This window comes from Lepidochelys kempii, chromosome 16 (assembly GCF_965140285.1).
Source record: "Lepidochelys kempii isolate rLepKem1 chromosome 16, rLepKem1.hap1, whole genome shotgun sequence".
NCBI lineage: Eukaryota > Metazoa > Chordata > Testudines > Cheloniidae > Lepidochelys > Lepidochelys kempii.
In genome coordinates, this window is record NC_136395.1 from 19,713,840 (window position 1) to 19,734,223 (window position 20,384).

General features: G+C 48.9%; 1 protein-coding gene across 4 annotated transcripts; it reads right to left on the minus strand.

Moving 5' to 3' along the window:
• Positions 1-389: 389 nt before the first annotated feature.
• GBGT1 (globoside alpha-1,3-N-acetylgalactosaminyltransferase 1 (FORS blood group)) lies at positions 390-18,738 on the minus strand. Of its 4 annotated transcripts, none has more exons than XM_073314547.2 (7): positions 18,708-18,738; positions 12,239-12,311; positions 11,652-11,714; positions 9,142-9,192; positions 9,007-9,042; positions 5,727-5,861; positions 390-3,559 (listed from the first exon to the last, which is right to left on the minus strand). In XM_073314547.2, the coding sequence occupies exons 2-7, from the start codon at positions 12,304-12,306 to the stop codon at positions 2,875-2,877; spliced, it is 1,038 nt and encodes a 345-aa protein (XP_073170648.1). In that variant the 5' UTR covers positions 12,307-12,311; positions 18,708-18,738; the 3' UTR covers positions 390-2,874. The 4 variants fall into 4 exon arrangements, with proteins under 4 accessions (XP_073170648.1, XP_073170647.1, XP_073170646.1 ...); XM_073314546.2 differs by having other exon boundaries at positions 18,642-18,725; XM_073314545.2 differs by lacking the exon at positions 18,708-18,738 and adding an exon at positions 15,381-15,537.
• Positions 18,739-20,384: the final 1,646 nt, after the last annotated feature.

A 20,384-nucleotide genomic window follows, 5' to 3' on the forward strand; every position in this document is an offset into this window, starting at 1 on the left:
GCCCTAGGGAGAAGCTGCAGCGTGTGGGCCAGCCAGGGACAACACGGCCCATGACATGGTACAGCTTAGACCCTATGCTATGCCAATCACTGGGGTGACTGCGGGCCTTTGATTTGGCTGGAAAGCACCAGGTTAGCAGCAGCCTGGGAAGCAAAGCTGCAACTTCTCTCAAACAGCTGGATACAGACACCTTTAACTGAGGCCCCATAAGCAGCTGTCATGAAAGCAGGTACTATCCCCTCTGCATGGCCCTGAGGCAGGGACTGCTTCTCGCTGTGTGTGGTGGGGATGGAGAGATGACGTGGTCACAGTCTGTAAACCTTGGTGGGGAGAAGATTTCTGATAGCAATGAGCATTTTAATGTAACAGACAAAGGCAGATCGATATCCTATGGCTGGAGGCTGAAGCTGGACAAATTCAAATGGGAAATAAGACACATTTTCAACAGTGAGGGCAATTCACCCATGAAACACCTGACCTAGGGCAGTGGTGGATTCTCCGTCACGAAGTCTTCAAGCCAAAACTGGATCCCTGTCTACGAGATACTCTCTAGCTCAACCCCAAGTTATGGGCTTGACATAGGCCTCACTGGGTGAAATTCAATGGCCTGTTGTATGCAGGAGATCAGACTAGTTGAGCCCAATAGTACCTTCTGGCCTGATAACCTATTAATCCATATGTGTACAGCAGCCAGCACAATGGGAGCTGGAACTTGGCTGGGATCTTCAAGCACGACTGCAATACAAATAACAAATAAGAGCTAGAGATCTTGGGGGGAAGGGGCGTAAGGCTTGAAATAGGATGGGGCTTTTCCTTTGGCCTCCTGGTCCCGAGGAAGGGATGAGGAGCACAATTCTCCAAGGTGGGCACTTTAATAGGGGATCCAAATATCTCTCTAAGGCACACATCAGCATCCAAGCCCTAATGAAGAAAGCATCACAGGAGAGCAAAATGGGTCCAGCTGGTGATGATTGCTGAGGGGGTGTTGCCCATAAAATGTATAACAACAATGGAAATGCTGAGGGCCTGTCTAACATGCATTGCAGCAGGTAAATGCCCACAGTGACACACCTGAGTGATAATCGGAATAGCCTGGAATAGCCGCATTAGCCACTCGCCTTTGGAAATGGACCGCTTGATTCACTGCCATTTAGCAATTATCTGAGGCAAGAGCAGCCAGCTGCCTCTTCCCCATGTTCCCTCCCTCTACTGCCAAATGAGTCTTTTTTGAACGGTTTCCTTGGAAACAGACCGCTTAGCCCTCTCACCTCTGCCCCCTCCCCTCCTTGCTTTCCAGTGCAGGAGCAGAGCTGTGCTCAGGCAGTCTCTGCTCTTCCCCAAGATCTCTCTACCAGCTCTCATTAAACGAGCGTGGCAAAGACGTGCGTTATTCTTCGGTCGTGTGCCTCGGGAGCTATTTGAAAGATGCTTATGGCACAGGTGCTTCAGCAGGGTGGGTGGCATTTGGGCCTTAGTTAGGCAGCCACCATTGCAGGTGATTGTTGTTTTCCTGCATTTGTATTTCTCTTCTGGTTCCAGAGGAAGAGTCGGGTTCTGAGGCTCCCAGTACCCAGATCAGCTTCTCCTTGTTCTCATGCCAAACAAATAGTAACCTCGGCCCACCTCGCACCTCCACTCCCCCTCCTCTGACTGTCACGTCAAGGTTATTCAGCTGGAGCAGGGAGCCCCAGAGTAGAACTTGCCATTTCACTGCAGTATTTCATTAATAGGACAAAGTGAAATTAACCCATTTGCTACAAAACACATTAGGTGTTACTGTTACTCCCAGCAACCCAGCAGCTTCTAGCCAATTTATTTCACAGAGCTTAGGAACGCTGGAATGGACTGAATAGTGGGATGCGCCTGGACACCTCAATGCCAAATTTTCTTTATCAGAGAAGACTGAATGATCCACAGAGAGATATGAACCATTGAAAAGGTTCAGAGGTTGGCTTTGGTTGAGATATGCATGCAGACATTCAGATGCTGGCCTGATTTGTATCTGATCTGTTCAGATCTCTTGGGTCTGCAAAACTGGGCAGGATATGAGGAACATAGAAAATGCCAGACAGGGTAAGATCATTTTTCTGTCTAGTTGAGTATCCTGTCTCTGACAGTGGCTGGAACGAGCTGCTTCAGAGGAAGGTGCAATAAACCCTGTGGGAGGCAGCTAGAGAAAAACCTTCTTCCAGGAAAAGCTTCCTCAGGACCCCAATCATTGGAGGTTGGTTTATGCCCTGCACTATGAGGGTTTATATTTCTTCCTTGTTTATTCTTTTAATTTTTTTACCACAATTGTGAATATTCTCCTTATCCAGATTAATGTGCAATCTTTTTTTGAATCCTGCTAAATTCTTGGTCTCAGCAATGACTTGTGGCAATGAGTTCCCCAGGCTAATTACGAGTTGAGCCTTGCTTCTGGAGCGTGAAAATCATCATGAAAGTTAACAGCACCTTTCCATTCAGGGCTGAGGTTTGACAGGACTGATTGTCATTTTATTGCCCAGGCTCAGACCAAACTACAATTTGGGTTTTTTTCTTTTAAACCAGCACACAGGGGATTCTAAGCTTTGGTATTGCTTGGCAAAAGGCCACCATCCAGGCCCTGGCAGCCTCCCAGTTTTACAGGGAAGAGGAATCAAGTAGCTCAAGGAGTCACCATCACTAAGGCATCATCACACCATTCTCAACAAGTACCTTACACCATCCCTGAGCTGAAAGAACCACCTGCCCTTCCCAGTGCCAGCTCCACAATCCATCCACAGAGGGGAGCCAAAACACTGACTGGGACACATCCTGCACTGGCAGCAGATCAAGGGCCTGATTGCATGGCAAAAAAGAGAGGGCTAGATACCTCCAAGAGGGCCTGACACATCAGTCCCGTATCTCCTTGTAGTCCTTATCCACCGTGGAAAAGCGTATCAGGCGCACCTCAGGCGGCTTGGGCTTGGTGTCATCCCACACGTACTCCGGGGAGAGGAGCTTTGAGGGCTTGTGGGAAAAGAAGTGCCTATTGAGGTGGCTCTCCTCCTGCCAGGTCGCCATGATCCCGTTGGCTTTGTCCGTCAGGATGGTCATGTGGCAGGCCCTGGTAAACTCGTACACCTGCTTGACCAGCCCGCCGAAGACGGCCCCTGCATAGTAGAAGTCCCCCTGGCTGTCAGGGATGAAGGCAGCGGAAGAGCTCCTCCTCTCATAAGGGAACTGGCTGCGAGGGACATTGTAGTACCCAGGGTGTATGGCTGCTACCATCTCACCCAAAGTCTCCGCCCCCCATGGGTTGTGAAACACCATGTCGATGTCCAGGCAGAAGAGGTAGTTCACCTCCTGGTGGCTCACCTCTGCGATGTGCCTGTTTATTGCCTCCATCCTGCGCATGGAAATCTCCTGCCAGTGAGAGTATTTTTTGATGGGGACAATGCTGAGGCTCCGGCCGGGCTGCAGCTGGACTCTGGGGATCACCTGGGGGTCGTTGGTAAAGATGTAGTACTTCACTCGATAGCCTTTCATGAAGAGCTTCTCCGCAGAAGCCACGAAGCGGCCCACAAATGTGGTGTACCTGTGCAGACACAAAGGTATTGATGCATAGCACCATGGAGGAGAGGGGCCGTGGCCCAGGTTACTGGGGGTCTATAGTACACTAGGATGTGGTAGGAAGAGTTTTGCCTAGATACTGCTCTAACGATGGGCACATTACAGGTGCAATGGGTTGGAATAGCGCTACATTAGATGAGGGCAGAGAGACACTAAAGAACATGCCTTGGCTGGTCAACTACCTGAAATGAACTAGAAATCCCACATGTCCCAGCTCTCGCTAGTCTCACAGAGAACCTGGGATGGACTTTCAAAATTGCTGACTGTGCTTCTCTGTGGCCTTACAGCTCATGTGGCCCTTTAGGATACGTCCACATGACAGTCAGAGGTGTGACTGCAGCATGTGTAGACGTACCCGAGCAAGCTTTGATCTAGCTAGCTCAGGTCCCAACAGCAGCGAAGCTGTGGCAGCCTGGGCTGCAGCATGCACTAGTCAGCCAAGAAGCCAGGCTCCTTGGCGGGCGTGTACGCAGGCGGCTGGCCTACGCTGCAGCCTGGGTTCCACCGCTTCACGGCTATTAGCACCCGAGCTAGCTCAGCTGGGTCTACACGTGCGGCAATCGCACCTCCGTTGCGCTGTACACATCATCAGTCTGATCCGTGTGGGTGTAAATGATCACACGGGGCAGCGGTGACTCACGCTCCTGGCTTAGCGCACGCAGCAGGTCTTTCCATCACAGAAGGGGTCTCTTCTCAGACTGTCTAATGATCACCCATGTGGTTCCAGTTTGGCAGATGGGGCAAGTCCCTGGGGAGTCATTTGACTTACACTCAGCATCAAAACCACACGTTTAATTTAAAGTCTGACGGACATTGCGTCTCCTGTTCCTGGGATTCTCTAAAATTGCGGGTTGATGGCTGGCAAGGTAGGTTATTGCATGCCAGCCTCTGGAGATGATCACGTCCGAGTTCGATTATACCAGCGAACGGAGTTTGGTGGTCTTGGCCTACTCACTGGTGGATACTTATCTATGTAATAAAACCAGCCTTCCTGCCAGGCCTTGTCTACTCTAGAAGGCTTTACCAAGTATAGGAATACCCATATGCTACACTGGCAAAGCGCTTCCAGTGTGGACGCAGCTATGCCGGCAAATACCGGTATCGTAACCCCCCCGGAGTGAAACAAGCTCTACTAGTATAAGGTCGGCTTTGCCCATAGCGCTGCGTCTTCATCGGGGCTTTTGCCAGCACAGTGCTGTCAGTCAGGGCTCACACCTCTTGCCTGACTGAGGCCACAGCTGCGCTTCGGGCACTTCAGTGGCATGACGATAGCTCTGTAACTGTGCCACTGTAGCGCTGAAGTGTAGATGCTTCCTACAGTGATGGAAGGGGTGTTTCCATCGGTGCAGGTCATCCAGCTCCCCGAGCAGCTGTAGCTAAGGTGATGGAAGACCTAGCCAGGGGTTAGGCTGGCATAGCTACGGCGCTTGGAGGAGTGATTCATGCCAACCTAACTTTTAAGTAAAGACCAGGCCTGACGTAACTAGGCCAGCAGGAGCCGGTGGCTTGGATGCCAGAGGAGGTGTGGCACTGGACTAGCACCGGTGTTACTCAGCACAGCAGGGCTGATAGGCAGCAATAGAACCTACTTGAGCTATTGGGAGGCAGCATGGTCTAGTGGCTAGAACACTGGCCGAGGTCTCCAGAAACCTGGGTTCTGTCACTAGCCTGCTGGGCGACCTTGGGCAAGTCATTTCCCCACTCTAGGCCTCCGTTTGCCCATCTGTAAAAGGGGGCTAATGGTGTAAAGCATAAAGTCGTTGGTGATCTACTGATGCCAAGTGCAATACAAGAGCAAGGGATGATGATGCCTATTTCTAGCTGATTCCACCAGGCCAGGCTCTAACCAGTGTCATTGCTACCAACAGGTTACAAGGCCCTTACTCTTACAGAGGGGAAACTTGAGCAGACGTAAAAGGTTGTTCCTGACCCCAGCTCTCTAGCCTGTGCGAGTCTGGTCTCTCTTCTCTGAGCAACTCCTTTAATTCCACCTTTGCCCTCCTCTTGCTCTCACTGCCCCCCACCTAGTCCTCTGTGGGAGGACCAACACTGGGGACAATGCTGGCTGGGGAGCTTTGGGAGGACGCAAACCTTTTGCCTCACGAACCAGAGCCGTTGTGCGACTCACTTACTTGCCAACGGCAAAGGCTGTCACCCCTATGGTGAGGTTCAGTGGCTTGTAGGCACTGTCCAAGAGTTCGGAGTTGAAAATTCCTTCCCAAACAATGGGGGCCAGCCAAGGCGTGAGAGTCAGCACGTCCTGGCGCCTGAAGGAAGACGAGAAGGGCAGTAAACAAAACGAAACAGTCCCCTTTGGTCTGAGCCCAGTACGGCTGTGAAAGAGATGCTGGATAATGCATGTGTGAAGTCAATAGTTAACCCTTCAAGTTCCATTGTACATGAAACATGCCAGGCTCCCCCATTGGAAATTTTCCCTCACGGCAGCCTGGAGGCTTCATAACTAAGGCTTCGATTTAGTCACGGGTGTTTTTAGTAAAAGTCACGGACAGTAAACAAAAATTCATGGCCCATGACCTGTCCATGATTTGTACTGTTTACCCATAACTAAAACTTGGGCTGGGGCCCTCAGTGCTCGGGGGGCGGTCTGTGGGGAGGGGACCATGGGTGCTGTGGGGAGTGGCCTGGGACCTCTGCTGGTGCTGGGTGGTACGGGGACAGCGTGTGACCCGGGACCCCAGCTGGTGCTGGGCAGGGAGGGGCTTGGTGGGGCTGATAGGCTCCCTACCCAGCTCCGTGTGTCCCTGCAGCTCCTAGGGAGAGGGAAGTCCAGGGGGGCTCCATGCACTGCCCCCGCCGAGCTCCGGTTCTGCAGCTCCCATTACCTGGGAACCACAGCCAATGGAAGCTGCGGGAGCAGTGCCTGCAAGCAGGGACAGCGTGCAGAGCCCCCTGGCTCCTCTGCCTAGGTCAGGAGTTGCGGGGTCATGCCGGCCGCTTCCAAGGAGCCTTCCCCCGCCCCCCCAGTAACCACCGCCCTGCACCCCCACCCCTAATCTACAGCTGCTGCTGGCCCAGGGGTGCCTGAGTATTCGGGCAGCCCCTGAGCCAGCCGCAAAAGTCACAGAAAGTCACAGAATCCGTGACTTCTGTGACAGACACGCAGCCTTATTCATAACTATATGATTCTCTCCAGCTACTTCCATCACCTCATTGCAGGAGGCCTCAGAGCAAGATAAAGCAGGCTCTGAATTTCTGCTCCTAGGGTGAAATCCAGTCCTGTGCAGAGGGGCTAGCAAAAGGTCCATGCTCCACTTACATCCTACTTAAGCCCATGGGATCTCTGCACAGGGCCACTGAACTCCACATAGGGGGAGGCCACGCATACCCTCCTTATATCTGTTGCAGGCCTATACGGGTAGCTGCATATGGATTTAAAATATATGCAAAATTATTAAAATTAAACAAAACTGTCTTTTCATAACCATGGCAACGGGGCAATCTGTGGTATGGCACTGCATTATCCCAGCCTGGAAATGTAGTTTTCATATGTTGGATCATAGCTAATGTTTTTAATATCTGGTCCAGCATTCGGACATGTAACAAAGCTAAGGGAAATCCATACCCTCTTTCACCTGCACAGTGTAAGCATCTCATGCACACGTAACAGAGGCCTGTTATTCCTGACCACAGTCCACTGAATGCATCCGATGAAGTGAGCTTATGCTCAAATAAATTGGTTAGTCTCTAAGGTGCCACAAGTCCTCCTTTTCTTTTTGCGAATACAGACGAACACGGCTGCTACTCTGAAACCTGACCACAGTAGTTCACTCACATTTTATCCTTCTTCCTATACGAAGGGCTGTTTGCAAGGGCTCTGGAGTGTTTTATGAGGTATGTTTTATGATGCTTGCCTGACCCTGAGATTTGTTGCTGAGACTTAGCAGAAGCCTTGTTTGGCCACGTTTTGGGACTATGCCAATATGCAGCTGTCTTCCCGACCCCACCTTCCAACCCAGATCCCCTAAGGCCACAGAGGGCATGTAAGCTAGGTTCAAGGAACCAGGGGAATAGCTTGGTGGCCCAACATTGTATTGCATCGTAGCTCAGCTGCAGCAGATTCAGTCAGATTGGACACAATGTTTGGTGAGCCTTGAGTGTGACTTCCTTGTACATTAGGGAAGTCTGATATATTGAGACAAAAATAAATTCAGGAACTGATGGGGGAGAAAGACTAGAATTTGGTTTTGTATGTAGAAAACACATTAATTTAACCAAGATCTTCTCTTTCCAGATCAGTTATCTGAGGTCTTATTTTTGGACACCCTGGGAGTAAGTTTATCCCTTGTATCCAATTTCCTCTCCTTACAAAGGGCTTCACTGGATCTCTCTGGGTGACTCATCCTCCATGGTATTTATACACTCAGCGAAGCATATGCAACCACTAATTAGCTCTCCCCGGAAACATTTCACACAAAAAGCTGCTATAAAATACCACACAATGGGCCTGATTCTCCTCTCACTTACACCAATATAGGGTGACCAGACAGCAAGTGTGAAAAATCGGGATAGGGAATGCAGGGTAATAGGAGCCTATATAAGAAAAAGGCCCCAAAATCGGGACTGTACCTATAAAATCAGGACATCTGGTCACCCTACACCAATATAACTCCATTGACTTCACTGCAGTTATTTTCAATTTACACCAGCGTGAGTGAGAGGAGAATTAGGCCCCATGTGTCCTAGCAAAACAGAAACGAGATGCAAACATGGATGGATAGACACACGTTAGGTGTTAAAATGGTGGCTAATGAAGGGAACTTGTTAGAGGCGTCAGACACACTGCTCCTGTTGGGCCCACTCCTGCAAAGGTGCTGAGCATGCTCAGCTCCCTGCTGAAGCCAGGGGAAGATTAGTGACTGCACTTTTCTCTCTGGTAAGTCATCACTATGGAAAAGCATTGCAAGGATCCTTCCAAATCCTAATGATGCACCCAAAGGGAACTGAAACTGCCTCTCTTGGGGTTTTATACCGTTGGCCATCACCATAGCATCTGCTCACCTAATTAGGCATTCCTCATTGGCTAATGGGGGAGGATTAAAAGAGAATGAGGCCGAAGACACCAAACACCAAAATATTTGGAAGATAATACATCAGCCTGGGGATGAGACACAGCTACCCATTAGTCTTCATGAGGCTGTATTCTGTTACCGTTACTCCTGTTGAGTAGTATCTTTCTCCACAAGCAGTCTCATTGACTTCAATTGGCCTACTCATAGAGTAAGGTGCTGTTCAGTGTGATTAAGCGTTTTGCAATCTGACCCGTCATCTTAAAGGGTCCAATCCTGACAGACCCCGGGCGCCCCGAATTGAAGTCAGTGGTGCTATTCGCATCAGTTGTTGGGGGTGGGGAGGGGGTGTCGCAGAATCAGACTGTCCTGGGAGGAGACTTACTTCTGATCCAGTAATCTGGGCTGAGGATAAAATAGCCTGCAAAGGAGAACAAACATCCACTGAATAATGGAGGACTAGGCCTGGAGGAGAGGAAAAGCATTTAAAAGGGGAGACATTACAAAGATTGGTGCTTACTGGGGGAAAAGCTGGACAGGCTTCTCTTCTGCATATTGTAGTTTCATGGAGCTGCATAAGAAGAAGGAAAGAGGGAAAGGTCTGTACATTCTCCTTGACACAAGGGGGCAGGTCAGTTTCAGGATTGGTCCTTGCACCAAATACTCCTCAAAGCACAGGCCCTGGTTGCTCCTACCGCACAAGCTGCATTGCCTGGCAGGGGCTGCATGCATTGCCTCCCTAGGTAAAGCTTTAAGAGCCGTTAGAGAAACCAGTCCTTTAAAATGGCACCTCGCCACACAACCCCATGGGGTGGGAGAGACTGGGGGCTTTCGGGGAGTCCTTTACACCTCCCAGATTCTCTGGGGGAATCAGGAGAAGGCTAGAGCCTCAGGGCAATAAGCCAATGGAATACACGCTAGCAAGGGATTGTCAGCATGCACTGCACTTTGTTGGCTCTGTACCCACTGGGGCACCGCCCCCCCCCACTACTGGAGGAATTTTTAGCTGGGGAGAGATGGGGTTTGCGATGTAGAGGGAGGAGAGTTGGGCCAGGGAATCTGAGCCTGATTCACGTGCAGTCACACGTATACAAGTGTCCCCCTGAAGCCCCTTGGAATGCAAGCAGGAGTGCTACTCAGCAGGGCTAAGGCTTCCATTCCCACCTGCTGACCAAAGGACATTTGTCCTCCTCTTAGCCCCGCAACGCCAGAACAATGACAGGGGAGCGAATACTGGCTTCTCCTCTGACCAATAACACTGTTTGACACCAAAGTTCCAGTTCTTCGTTGCTGGTGAGAACTCAAGGGGCACCAGCTTTGTTTACAGATCCCAGCAGCACTGGGCAGCGACACAAAATCAAAGCTAAATTCTAACCTGTAACGGAGGGAAGACAAAACAGAAAACTCTAGATTCCGATCAGTGGACTGTCGAGGAGCTGCAGGAGATTTCCACTGGCCACAGGAGCCGCAGAGGGCCGATGTAGACAGCCCTCCGCTACCCCTACCCCACTGCAGGCTCTGTCATAGGGAGCAGGCACGTCTGTTTTGTCTTCCCTCCGTTACAGGTTAGAATTTAGCTTTGATCTTGTGTCGCTGCAGCTGCCCAGAACACGGGCGCAGGAGGGCAGCTGACAGCCACCTTTACCCTGACTTCTCCCACACAGGCGCTAAACCGCTCCGGAGAGGCAGCGCAGAACCTGGCCCTATATTTCTGAGAACTGACACGTCACTTCTTAACCGCATCATCCCTGGGCGAGCACAGCTTTCAGTGCAGCGTGGTCAGCACTTTGCATTGCTGCAGCCAGTATCAAGCCTATTGAGAAAAGCAGCCTGGCGGGATTTCCAGCATCGCTAAGCCACACATTCACAGCCTACTTGGAGTTCATTACCTGAAGGCTTAGCCGAGATGCCCTCGGTCAGATTTCCTTCCACCGCCTGCTGCACTGGATTTGTTTAAAGATAACTTGGGCAGTTGCTGAGCTCACACAGCAGGGTGGTGCTGTTCGTAGCCATTCAGAACGGCTTGATTTCTGTATCCCAAATTGCTTTGCAGAGCCAAATAACATGGTTATGGAGTAGGTGTGGCACCTTAGAGACTAACAAATTTATAAGTTTTCGTGAGCTACAGCTCACTTCATCGGATGCATTCAGTGGAAAAACTGAATGCATCCGATGAAGTGAGCTGTAGCTCACGAAAGCTTATAAATTTGTGAGTCTCTAAGGTGCCACAAGTACTCCTTTTCTTTTTGCGGATAGAGACTAACATGGCTGCTACTCTGAAACCTATGGTTATGGAGTGTAACAAAAATACTAGAGGGAAAGAGGGAGATGAGGAACTCCAGGTGAGGGAGCCACAGAGTGATTGCATGCAGCTCTCTGTGCTTTTATTAAACTATGAACATATGACCTGTTAAAGAAAGAAGAGGGAAGGGAGCTATTCCATCAGCTGGAACAGATTCCAGGATAAAATGGCTTTCAGAGGCATATGCATCTTAATGGACAGTGAATGTTTCAAGCTGAGTATATTGAGAAGCAACCCGAAACGTCTAGATTCTTATTCTCCCTACAGAATGTTGTGTTTCCCATTTCTAAGTAATGGAATCTTTAACAAGAACAATAGACCGTGACATGGAGTGGGGAATGATATTGTCTAACACCACTGACTAAGATCCTATGGTTACTTAGGTGTTAGGCCCAGATTCACAAAGGTATTGAGGCCCCTAACTTGCATTGAAATCAATGGAAGTAAGTGGTCCTAATACTTGTGAGGATCTGGGCCTAAGCTCTTTAGGACAGGGGCCATCTTTTTGTTCTGTGTTTGTATAGCGCCTAGCACAAAGGGGCCTGGCTCCAAGATTAGGACTTCTAAGCACTGCAGCGATGTAGATAACAAATAATAATAATCATCCAGTCACCACGGAAAAGGACCAGGAACTAGGCGATCTCAGTTCTAGTCCCACCTCAGCCAAGACACACTGTGTGACTTTAGGCAAGTCATCATTTCAGCTCGGTCTCAAACTGGATACTTACAAGATTTCTGGGCAAGGAAGGTAGTGTGGAAGGTAGTGGACTGGCCCATTCCAGACAGTCATCCTGTAAGTAACAGGAGAAAGCATTAAAAGGTAGGAAGACATTTTCCAGCACTTGTCAGGATTTTCAAAGGTTTTCTCAGAATCCTACACAGAGCCTGAGACGGCCTGCTAGCTTATCTAGCCAATTCACCAGCGGATGCAGAATACAGTGATATACAACCTCTGTGAACATTTTTGGACTAATTTACTGCTGGTCATATGCGAAAGGGCACCATGAACGGCTGATGTCCAATAAGCTCCAACTTTAAAGTAAAGGAGTCGTATTATTATTATTTACATCAAAGTGTTTTACAGACTGCAAACCATGTAAATATATAGGGCTCCCTTCACCACTGGTGACAGACAGCCACCCCTGGAATGGTGCAGAACAGCCATTAGTATAGGGCCAGAAATACATGCAAAGTATAAATAGTAACAATAAAGTCTCCTTCCAAGTGGTTTGTGATGCATCACTAGCAGTGTTTGCCTGTGAGCATTCCTCGAGTATGAGTCAGTGGGTAAGTAAGGCCAGCAGTAGATACTCACCAGATAAATATGGGAATGAGGATCAGGCAGAGTATGAGAACAGATTTCACCACTTTCCAGCAAGTCATTTCTCCTAAAGTGAAGCAAAAAAAAGACAAATTTCCATTCGCAGCAGTTCTCAATCGGCCATGGACAAAAGATGAGGCACTAGTCTTCGAACTGGGTATAAAGATCCCACAGCAAGGGACACACAGGGAAGCATGAAATGCTATGTGGCTCATTTTATCTCACAGTTTTAATTCCTCCTCTTGCGCATGCGGGAATCCAGCAGGGGTTGGATTGCAACAGTCTGAGAGCCCAGCTAGTCTCTACAGCTGTCTTCCCAAGCTGCATCAGAGAAACCTCACTATGGCCACAATGCCCTGGCTAGTTATACTGTAATAGACTATTGTGGCCACATCCACCCTAATTGAATTGGCCTCATTAGCACTGACCCCCCACTTGATAAAGCAACTCCCATCTTTTCATGTGCTGTATATTTACATATAAGCTGCTCTAAGGTGCCACAAGGACTCCTTGTAGTTTTTCCTGATCACAGTGGCTCATTTGGTTATGTCCCGAAGCCTGGAGGTTGATAGCCCTCCTAATTTTATCCTAACCTGCGTGAAGCCACTTGTTCAGATAAAGCTATAATCTCTTTTTGAGGTTTAGTAAGCTGCTGGACTCAGTGATATCAGAGGGTAGGTACAGTTAATGTAGTCATCACTGTAGAATATAGATACCAGCCTCCATGGGCTAATAATTGCCCAAGACAGAAAGATCCCAGCATATGTGCATATGAGATGAAGGCAAATTGGGATCTGCCATAGTCAAGGTAACACCCTGTAATATGGAACAGATGCGAGCCATAATATAGACTAGATAATAATGGATCTCTATTTCAGGGTGGTCTCTGTAGCCCTGACACAACCCTGAGTCACACCTTAAACAGCTGGAAGGTCTGATAAGGGGCAACACAAGGCAATTCCCTCCTGCCTGGCAGCCCAGCGTGTTGCTCTCAGCTCCCAGCTCCTGCTGGTGCAAAGAACCAGCAGCTGCTCCAGACAATCAACATTTTAAATCACCAGGGGCCCCTGAGCAATTGCCCCTTTTCCCTCATTGGCAGGCCTGTACACAGGACTTCCGTGTGCTGCCCCCCTCTACTAGACAGTGTGCACCCGGTGAGCATTGGCAGTTCCTTAACATGGGTGCCAGGTTTATACGATTGTGTGTGAGGCCCAGAGATCAGGGAACAGAGACCCCAGCAGCGATGTAAGGGGCGGAGCCCCCTCAAGTCTGGTCCACACAAACTGGATCGAACTGAGGTGCTAAACCTGGCTACAGTCCTGGCCTGGTGGGTGGGTAAGTGACTGTCGCTCCCACCCAGGATCTGGTAGAAATGTGGATGGGACCAAAGTGATTCCTTTAAAACAGCACCCACATTTCAAAGAGGATGCCTCATGCAGACAGATGGGAACCCTGCCGCTCCCTGTCCCCACCCCTAGTCAGTTCTCTTTCAGGGTGACAGAGAGGCAAATATAGCAGCAAACTCCTCCTTTAGAGGCTTCCCTGGAAGTACCCCGCCACTGAGGCCCCAAAGGAGCCAGCAGCCCTACCCAGGCCCGCATTACAGATCTGCCCCCAAGAGCAGCATGTGCTGGGACTTGCAGCATTCGGCTCGATCTGCTGTACCCTCCCCAGGTGGCATCTAGCAACCCCATCCCAAGACATCCCTCTGGGTCAATCCAAAAGGCACCCTACAGTGCAGGTTAGGGTTGCCAACTTTCTAATGGCACAAAACCGAACACCCCTGCCCCGCCCCTTCACTGAGGCCCTGCCATCACTCGCTCCATCCCCCCCCCCTGTCGCTCGCTCTCCCCCACCCTCACTCACTTCCACTTGGCTGGGGCAGGGGTGTGGGACAGGGTGAGGGGTCCCGGCGGCGCTTACCACAGCTTCCAGGAAGCAGCTGCCAGGTCTCTGCAGCCTCTAGGCGCATGGGCGGACAGGGAGGCTCCTTGTGCTGCTCTCGTGCCTGAAGGCGCTGTCCCTGCAGCTCCCATTGGTTACGGTTCCTGGCCAATGGGAGCTGCGGAGCCGACACTCAGGACTGGGCAGCGTATGGAGCCTCCCTGGCCACCCATGTGCCTATGGGCTGCTGGGACCTGGTGGCCACTTCCGGGAGCTGCATGGATCTAGGACAGGCAGGGAACCTGCCTTAGCCCCGCTGTGTCGCTGACCAGACTTTTAACGGCCCAGTCGGTGGTGCCAACCGGACCCACTGGGGTCCCTTTTCGACCGGGCGTTCTGGTCAAAAACTGGACATCTGGCAACATTGGTGCAAGTGGAGCTGCACCACGTTACAGGGTGGAGAGTCCCCATCATGTAGCTGGGAGAAGTTGGGGATGCAAGCCATGGGGGAACAATGGAGGGATAATACTGGGGGACTAGAGCCTGGACATGGGATAGGGATGGGGACCAGGACTCGGGGGAGACCAGGACACAGAGGACAGATGGGGTGGGGTTCAGGATGTAGTGAGGGGCAAACAGGATAGGGAGAGGCTAGGAAAATGGGGCAGAGAGCAGATCCTGGGGCAGATGGGGTTGGGGAATAGGACACAGGGGGTAGATGGAGCAGGACACTAGAGAAGGCAGCTGATGGCATGGGAAGGGCAGGAGGGACCAGCTCAAAGTGCTTTAATGAACCGTTGATTTGCATCAGCAGGGTACACACAGACAGCTAGTGCCTGGTGGGTAACATCCCAACTTGCTGATGAATCTGCTGCCCCAGACAGCTGCCTAGCTAGTCTGTGCCTAGAGCGGTCTCTGCTGGGGACTGCCCTTTAGCTGTAAACAGTGCTTGGATATCACCTGCCCACACAGCACTGGAGAATGTACCACGGGGATCCATCCTGCGTGGGCCCAGGGGAGGGTGGGCAATGCACTACATGGACTCCTTAGTATTTCCCCATTTCTAATTTCACTCCTACAGAATGGAGAACAGAAAGCAAATGAAGTTTCTTTATTATCACACGCACATTTCCATGGTGCCCATAGTATCTGGACTGGAGGAGTTAGTGCTTGCCAAGAAATGAAGAAAGATCAGGGCAGCCTGACATTTAAAATCCTAATAGAGTCACGTTTGGCAATTCCGGACTCTTACCTGAGTGTTCTGCAGATCCCCAAGTAGGAGCTCAGCCAGATTTTCTAGCAGCCCTTCCCTCCTTGCCGTTCTCCTGTGCTCAGACCTGCCTCTCCTGATTACAGCGCTAAGAGAGCAGGAAGTGCCGCTGCATTGCAGCTGTGATTGTTTCCAGGGACTGCAGTCCAGCCAGAATGTCTAGTGGAGGAATAACAACTGCGCACTGGTAAACACTCAGCCCAGGATTAGTCTTGGCATAAGAGGTCTCATCTCCAGAGCAACAATTTTCCTCCTGTTCCGTGTTTTAACGTCGTTCTGGGAAATGATAACAGACCGACAGCCCTGGAGAATGAAGCACTATATGTATCCAGGGCCTACCCAATGTAAAGATTTTTACTATTGTTCCATTAAGCTATTGTACGAGGGGAGCAGAGGGAGGGTGGCAGAGACATGCAGCAGGCAGTCAGAGAGCATAGGCAAAGGTGCTGGGTACAAAGCTTGAATACATGTTTTTTTAAATGGTTATAGCGCTAGGTTTTTGGCTGGCTCTTATGCAGCCAGGCAGGGGAGTATGGCTGGGTAAGACCTGCCTGGATTGTAGCTCCAGGTTTGCTGGTAGGGAGCTCAAGGGGAGGGGGAGGAAGCAAGGACTGTGTGCCCTGCCTCCCTCCAAAAATGGGCAGGTGGGCATACAGGGGCAGAACAATACCTCCCCAGGCCCATTCACAGAGCTGACTGCAGCTGGGGGCTGGAGAAGTTGTAGCAGACGGTTTACCTCCCAGACCCAGCGCAAGAGGCGAGCATCAGGAGATTTGTGCCTAATAGGGGTGTCTCTGAAGCTATTTCTGGGGCAGTGCAGCTTGCAGGCTGGCCCTTGCTCAGGCAAGCCCATAATGATAACAGCAGGGCCCTGTTGCGGTTCAGTGATGAGACAGAACACAGCTTTATGCAAGCAAACAGGCTGGTCAGCAGAGATGGGCTGTTCTGCCCCCCCTGCCTTCCACCTTCTCCTTTTATTATATTTCTCCCCCTAAGCATTACACGCTGCTACACAAAGGAATGTATGACGTTGATTCATATGCTTAGTTACCATCCTCTATCTACTACAATCCTGGTTCTCAGGCCTTGAGCCCAGGCTAAAGAAACCTCCCACAGTTGCTGTCCAAACAATCAAGTTCTCAGGGTTCATATCTAGCCCTTGTCCTTGGATAGAGCAATGTGTGCATTGCTCCTAGGAAACAGTCAGGGTGTGCCCCGCCTGCTTCCAGGTGGAATAGCTAGACATTAACCCTTCAAGGGCCCAATCCTGCAAACACTACAGGGCATAATGCTCAGCACTGCCAGGAGCCCAGTGCAGTGTTGCCAACTCATGCAATTTTATAACGAGTCTTGTGTTTTTCTGCAAGCCTCAGCTCCTGGAGCTCTGTGATGAGGTGGGAATCTCAGCTTGCATGTTTTTAAAAAAGTAAGTTGTCTCTCTTGATTGCAAAGAAAGCTTGCAAACATGACCCCCCTAACAGCTCCAATACCAGAAGGCAAATCAAAAGCCTCAAAAAGTGTTATTTTTGAGCCAATCTCATGATTTTGGGTGGGGGGGGTCCTAAGTCATTATTTTTGAACCTTCAGGGTTGGTAATATTGCAAGGAAATATTCCTGCAGTAAGGTACTACACAGTGAATGTGGGCAGGAGGGGCCCAGTCAGGCTCTTAGATAGTACAACCAAAAGGCACTGAACCATAGAATCATAGACCTGGAAGGGACCTCAAGAGGTCATCTAGTCTAGTCCCCTGCACTCAAGGTAGGACTAAGTATTATCTAGATCACCCCGAAAGGTGTTTGTCCAACCTGCTCTTAAAAATCCTCAATGATGGAGATGCCACAACCTCCCTAGGCAATTTATTCCATTGCTTAACCACCCTGACAGTTCGGAAGTTTTGCCTAATGTCCAGCCTAAACCTCCCTTTCTGCAATTTAAGCCCGTTGCTTCTTGTCCTATCCTCAGCAGTTAAGAAGAACAATTCTTCTCCCTTCTCCTTGTAACAACCTTTTATGTACTTGAAAACTGATATCAAGACCCCTCTGAGTCTTCTCTTCTCCAGACTAAACAAACCCAATTTTTTCAATCTTCCCTCATAGGCCATGTTTTCTAGACCTTTCATCATTTTTGTTGCTCTTCTCTGGACTTGCTCCAATTTGTCCTCATCTTTTCGGAAATGTGGCACCCAGAACTGGACACAATACTCCAGTTGAGGCCGTATCAGCGCAGAGTAGAGCAGAAGAATTACTTCTTGTGTCTTATTTACAACACTCCTGCTAATACATCCCAGAATGATGTTTGTTTTTTTTGCAACAGCGTTACACTGTTGACTCATATTTACCTTCTGATCCACTATGACCCCCAGATCCCTTTCTGCAGTACTCCTTCCTAGGCAGTCATTTCCCATTTTGTATGTGTGCAATTGATTGTTGCCTCCTAAGTGGAGTAGTTTGCATTTGTCCTTATTGAATTTCTTCCTATTTACTTCAGACCATTTCTCCAGATCAATCTGAATTTTAATCCTATCCTTCAAGGCACTTGCAACCCCTCCCAGCTTGGTATCATCCGCAAACTTTATAAGTGTGCTCTCTATGCTATTATCTAAATCATTGATGAAGATATTGAACAGAACCGGACCCAGAACCCATCCCTGTGGGACCCCACTCATTATGTCCTTCCAGCATGACCGTTGTCAAGGCTGATTCCCCACTCTGGCACTTCGAGTACAGAAGGTGGGGGCCTGCAAGTATTCTAAAAATTAATACTTGTATTAAATTCCAGGCTTGTATTAAACTCCCAAAGTTCCAGCTTTTCTCTGAACTTGGCTTCATAAATGCTGCCACCACCCAAGTGAAAAACTGCCTCTTGCAAATCCTGGAAAAACTCACTTGGGAAGTTTTTCCTGAGGCCCCTCGGCTTTCCCCCCCCCTCCCTTGGGGAAGCCGAGAAAGAAAACAAACAAAAGGGAAACCCAGCTGTTGCCACCAGCTAATTGAAAAACATATGCACACACCTTTTAAGACACAAAATCAATCATGTTCTTAAAAAAGGTAAATTTAAAAAAAAAAGAAGAAGAAAGGAAACACATCTGGCAAATCAAGCTATTGCTAGATCTTATAGAGCGACTGAAAAGGGGTTAAACACCAGGAATGGCTCCCTGGGGTTCAGCTTAATGTTACAAAAGAAAACAAAAATACCTGAGCTTAGCACAGAGGAAGTCTACAAGGCAAAATAAAGAAACAAACCTGAATTTATCTAAACATTGCCTGTCCCAGTGAATCCTTCTAGGTATGGAAGATGATTTTTCATACCTGGTCCAAACTTTACACAGCATTCCTGCTGCTCCTGTCTCTTCAGCCAAGAGAGAACAACAAAGAGACAAAGGGAAAGCTTTTTTCCTCTTTTTAAAAAGTTCTAGCCTTCCCATTGGCTCTTTTGGTCAGGTGCCCATTCCCTTTCCTTTACCTGAGGGACTTTTTTTTTTTTAAAGCCTTTACAGGTAAAGCAAGCAGAGAACAGACATCAAGAGGGACTTTATAGCTAACTGGCTGGCTGGGTGTCCATAAAAGAGAGCTACCCCCCAACCCCTTCATTTAGCACAACTGTGAACCACTGATAACTACTCTCTTAGAACAATTTTCCAACCAATTATGCACCCACCTTATAGTAGCTCCATCTAGGTTGCATTTCCCTAGTTTGTTTATGAGATGGTCATGCGAGACAGTATCAAAAACCTTACTAAAGTCGAGATATACCACATCTTCTGCTTCCCCTCTATCCACAAGTCTTGTTACCCTGTCAAAGAAAGCTATCAGGTTGGTTTGACACGATTTGTTCTTGACAAATCTATGCTGACTGTTACTTATAACCTCATTATCTTCTAGGTGTTTCCAAATTGATTGCTTAATTATTTGCTCCATTATCTTTCGGGGTACAGAAGTTAAGCTGACTGGTCTGTAATTCCCCAGGTTGTCCTTATTTCCCTTTTTATAGATGGCACTATATTTTCCCTTTTCCAGTCTTCTGGAATGTCTCCCGTCTTCCATGACTTTTCAAAGGTAATTGCTAATGGCTCAGATATCTCCTCAGTCAGCTCCTTAAGTATTCTAGGATGCATTTTGTCAGGCCCTGGTGATTTGAAGACATCTAACTTGTCTAAGTAATTTTTGACTTGACTGAAACAACCATGTTTCATACTAACAGAGACGACTTGCATTTATTGGCGTGCCTCTGATGAAAACGTCCTTCCGACTCTCTGAGCGCTGTGTATAATTATCATAACACATAGCACTGGCTGGACCAGAGAGGCCTTCCTGCCCATCCACTCCAAAGCCTTATGATGAGCTCTAAGGCACATGGTGCTTTACGTTAGACAAAGTCTGCTAACCAAAAAGGTGACCCTCCCCCCAAATAAGAACAAAGAGTTCAGTGGCACCTTAAAGATTAACAGGTTTATTTGAGCATAAGCTTTCGTGGGTAAAAACCCCACTTCTTCAGATGCATGGCATGACAAGTACAGCTGCAGACATAAATATACTGACACATGAAGAGAAGGGAGTTACCTCACAAGTGGAGAACCAGTGTTGACAGGGCCAATTCAGTCAGGGGGGATGTAGTCCACTCCCAATAATAGATGAGGAGGTGTCAATTCCAGGACAGGCAAAGCTGCTTCTGTAATGAGCCAGACACTCCCAGTCCCTATTCAAGCCCAAATTAATGGTGTTAAATTTGCAAATTAATTTTAGTTCTGCTGTTTTTCTCTTTGAAGTCTGTTTCTGAAGTTTTTTTGTTCAAGTACAGCTACTTTCAAATCTGTTCTAGAATGTCCAGGAAGATTGAAGTGTTCTCCTACTGGCTTTTGTATGTTACCATTCCTGATGTCCAATTTGCGTCCATTTATTCTTTTACATAGGGACTGTCCGGTTTGGCCAATGTACATGGCAGACGGGCATTGCTGGCACATGATGGCGTATATCACATTAGTAGGT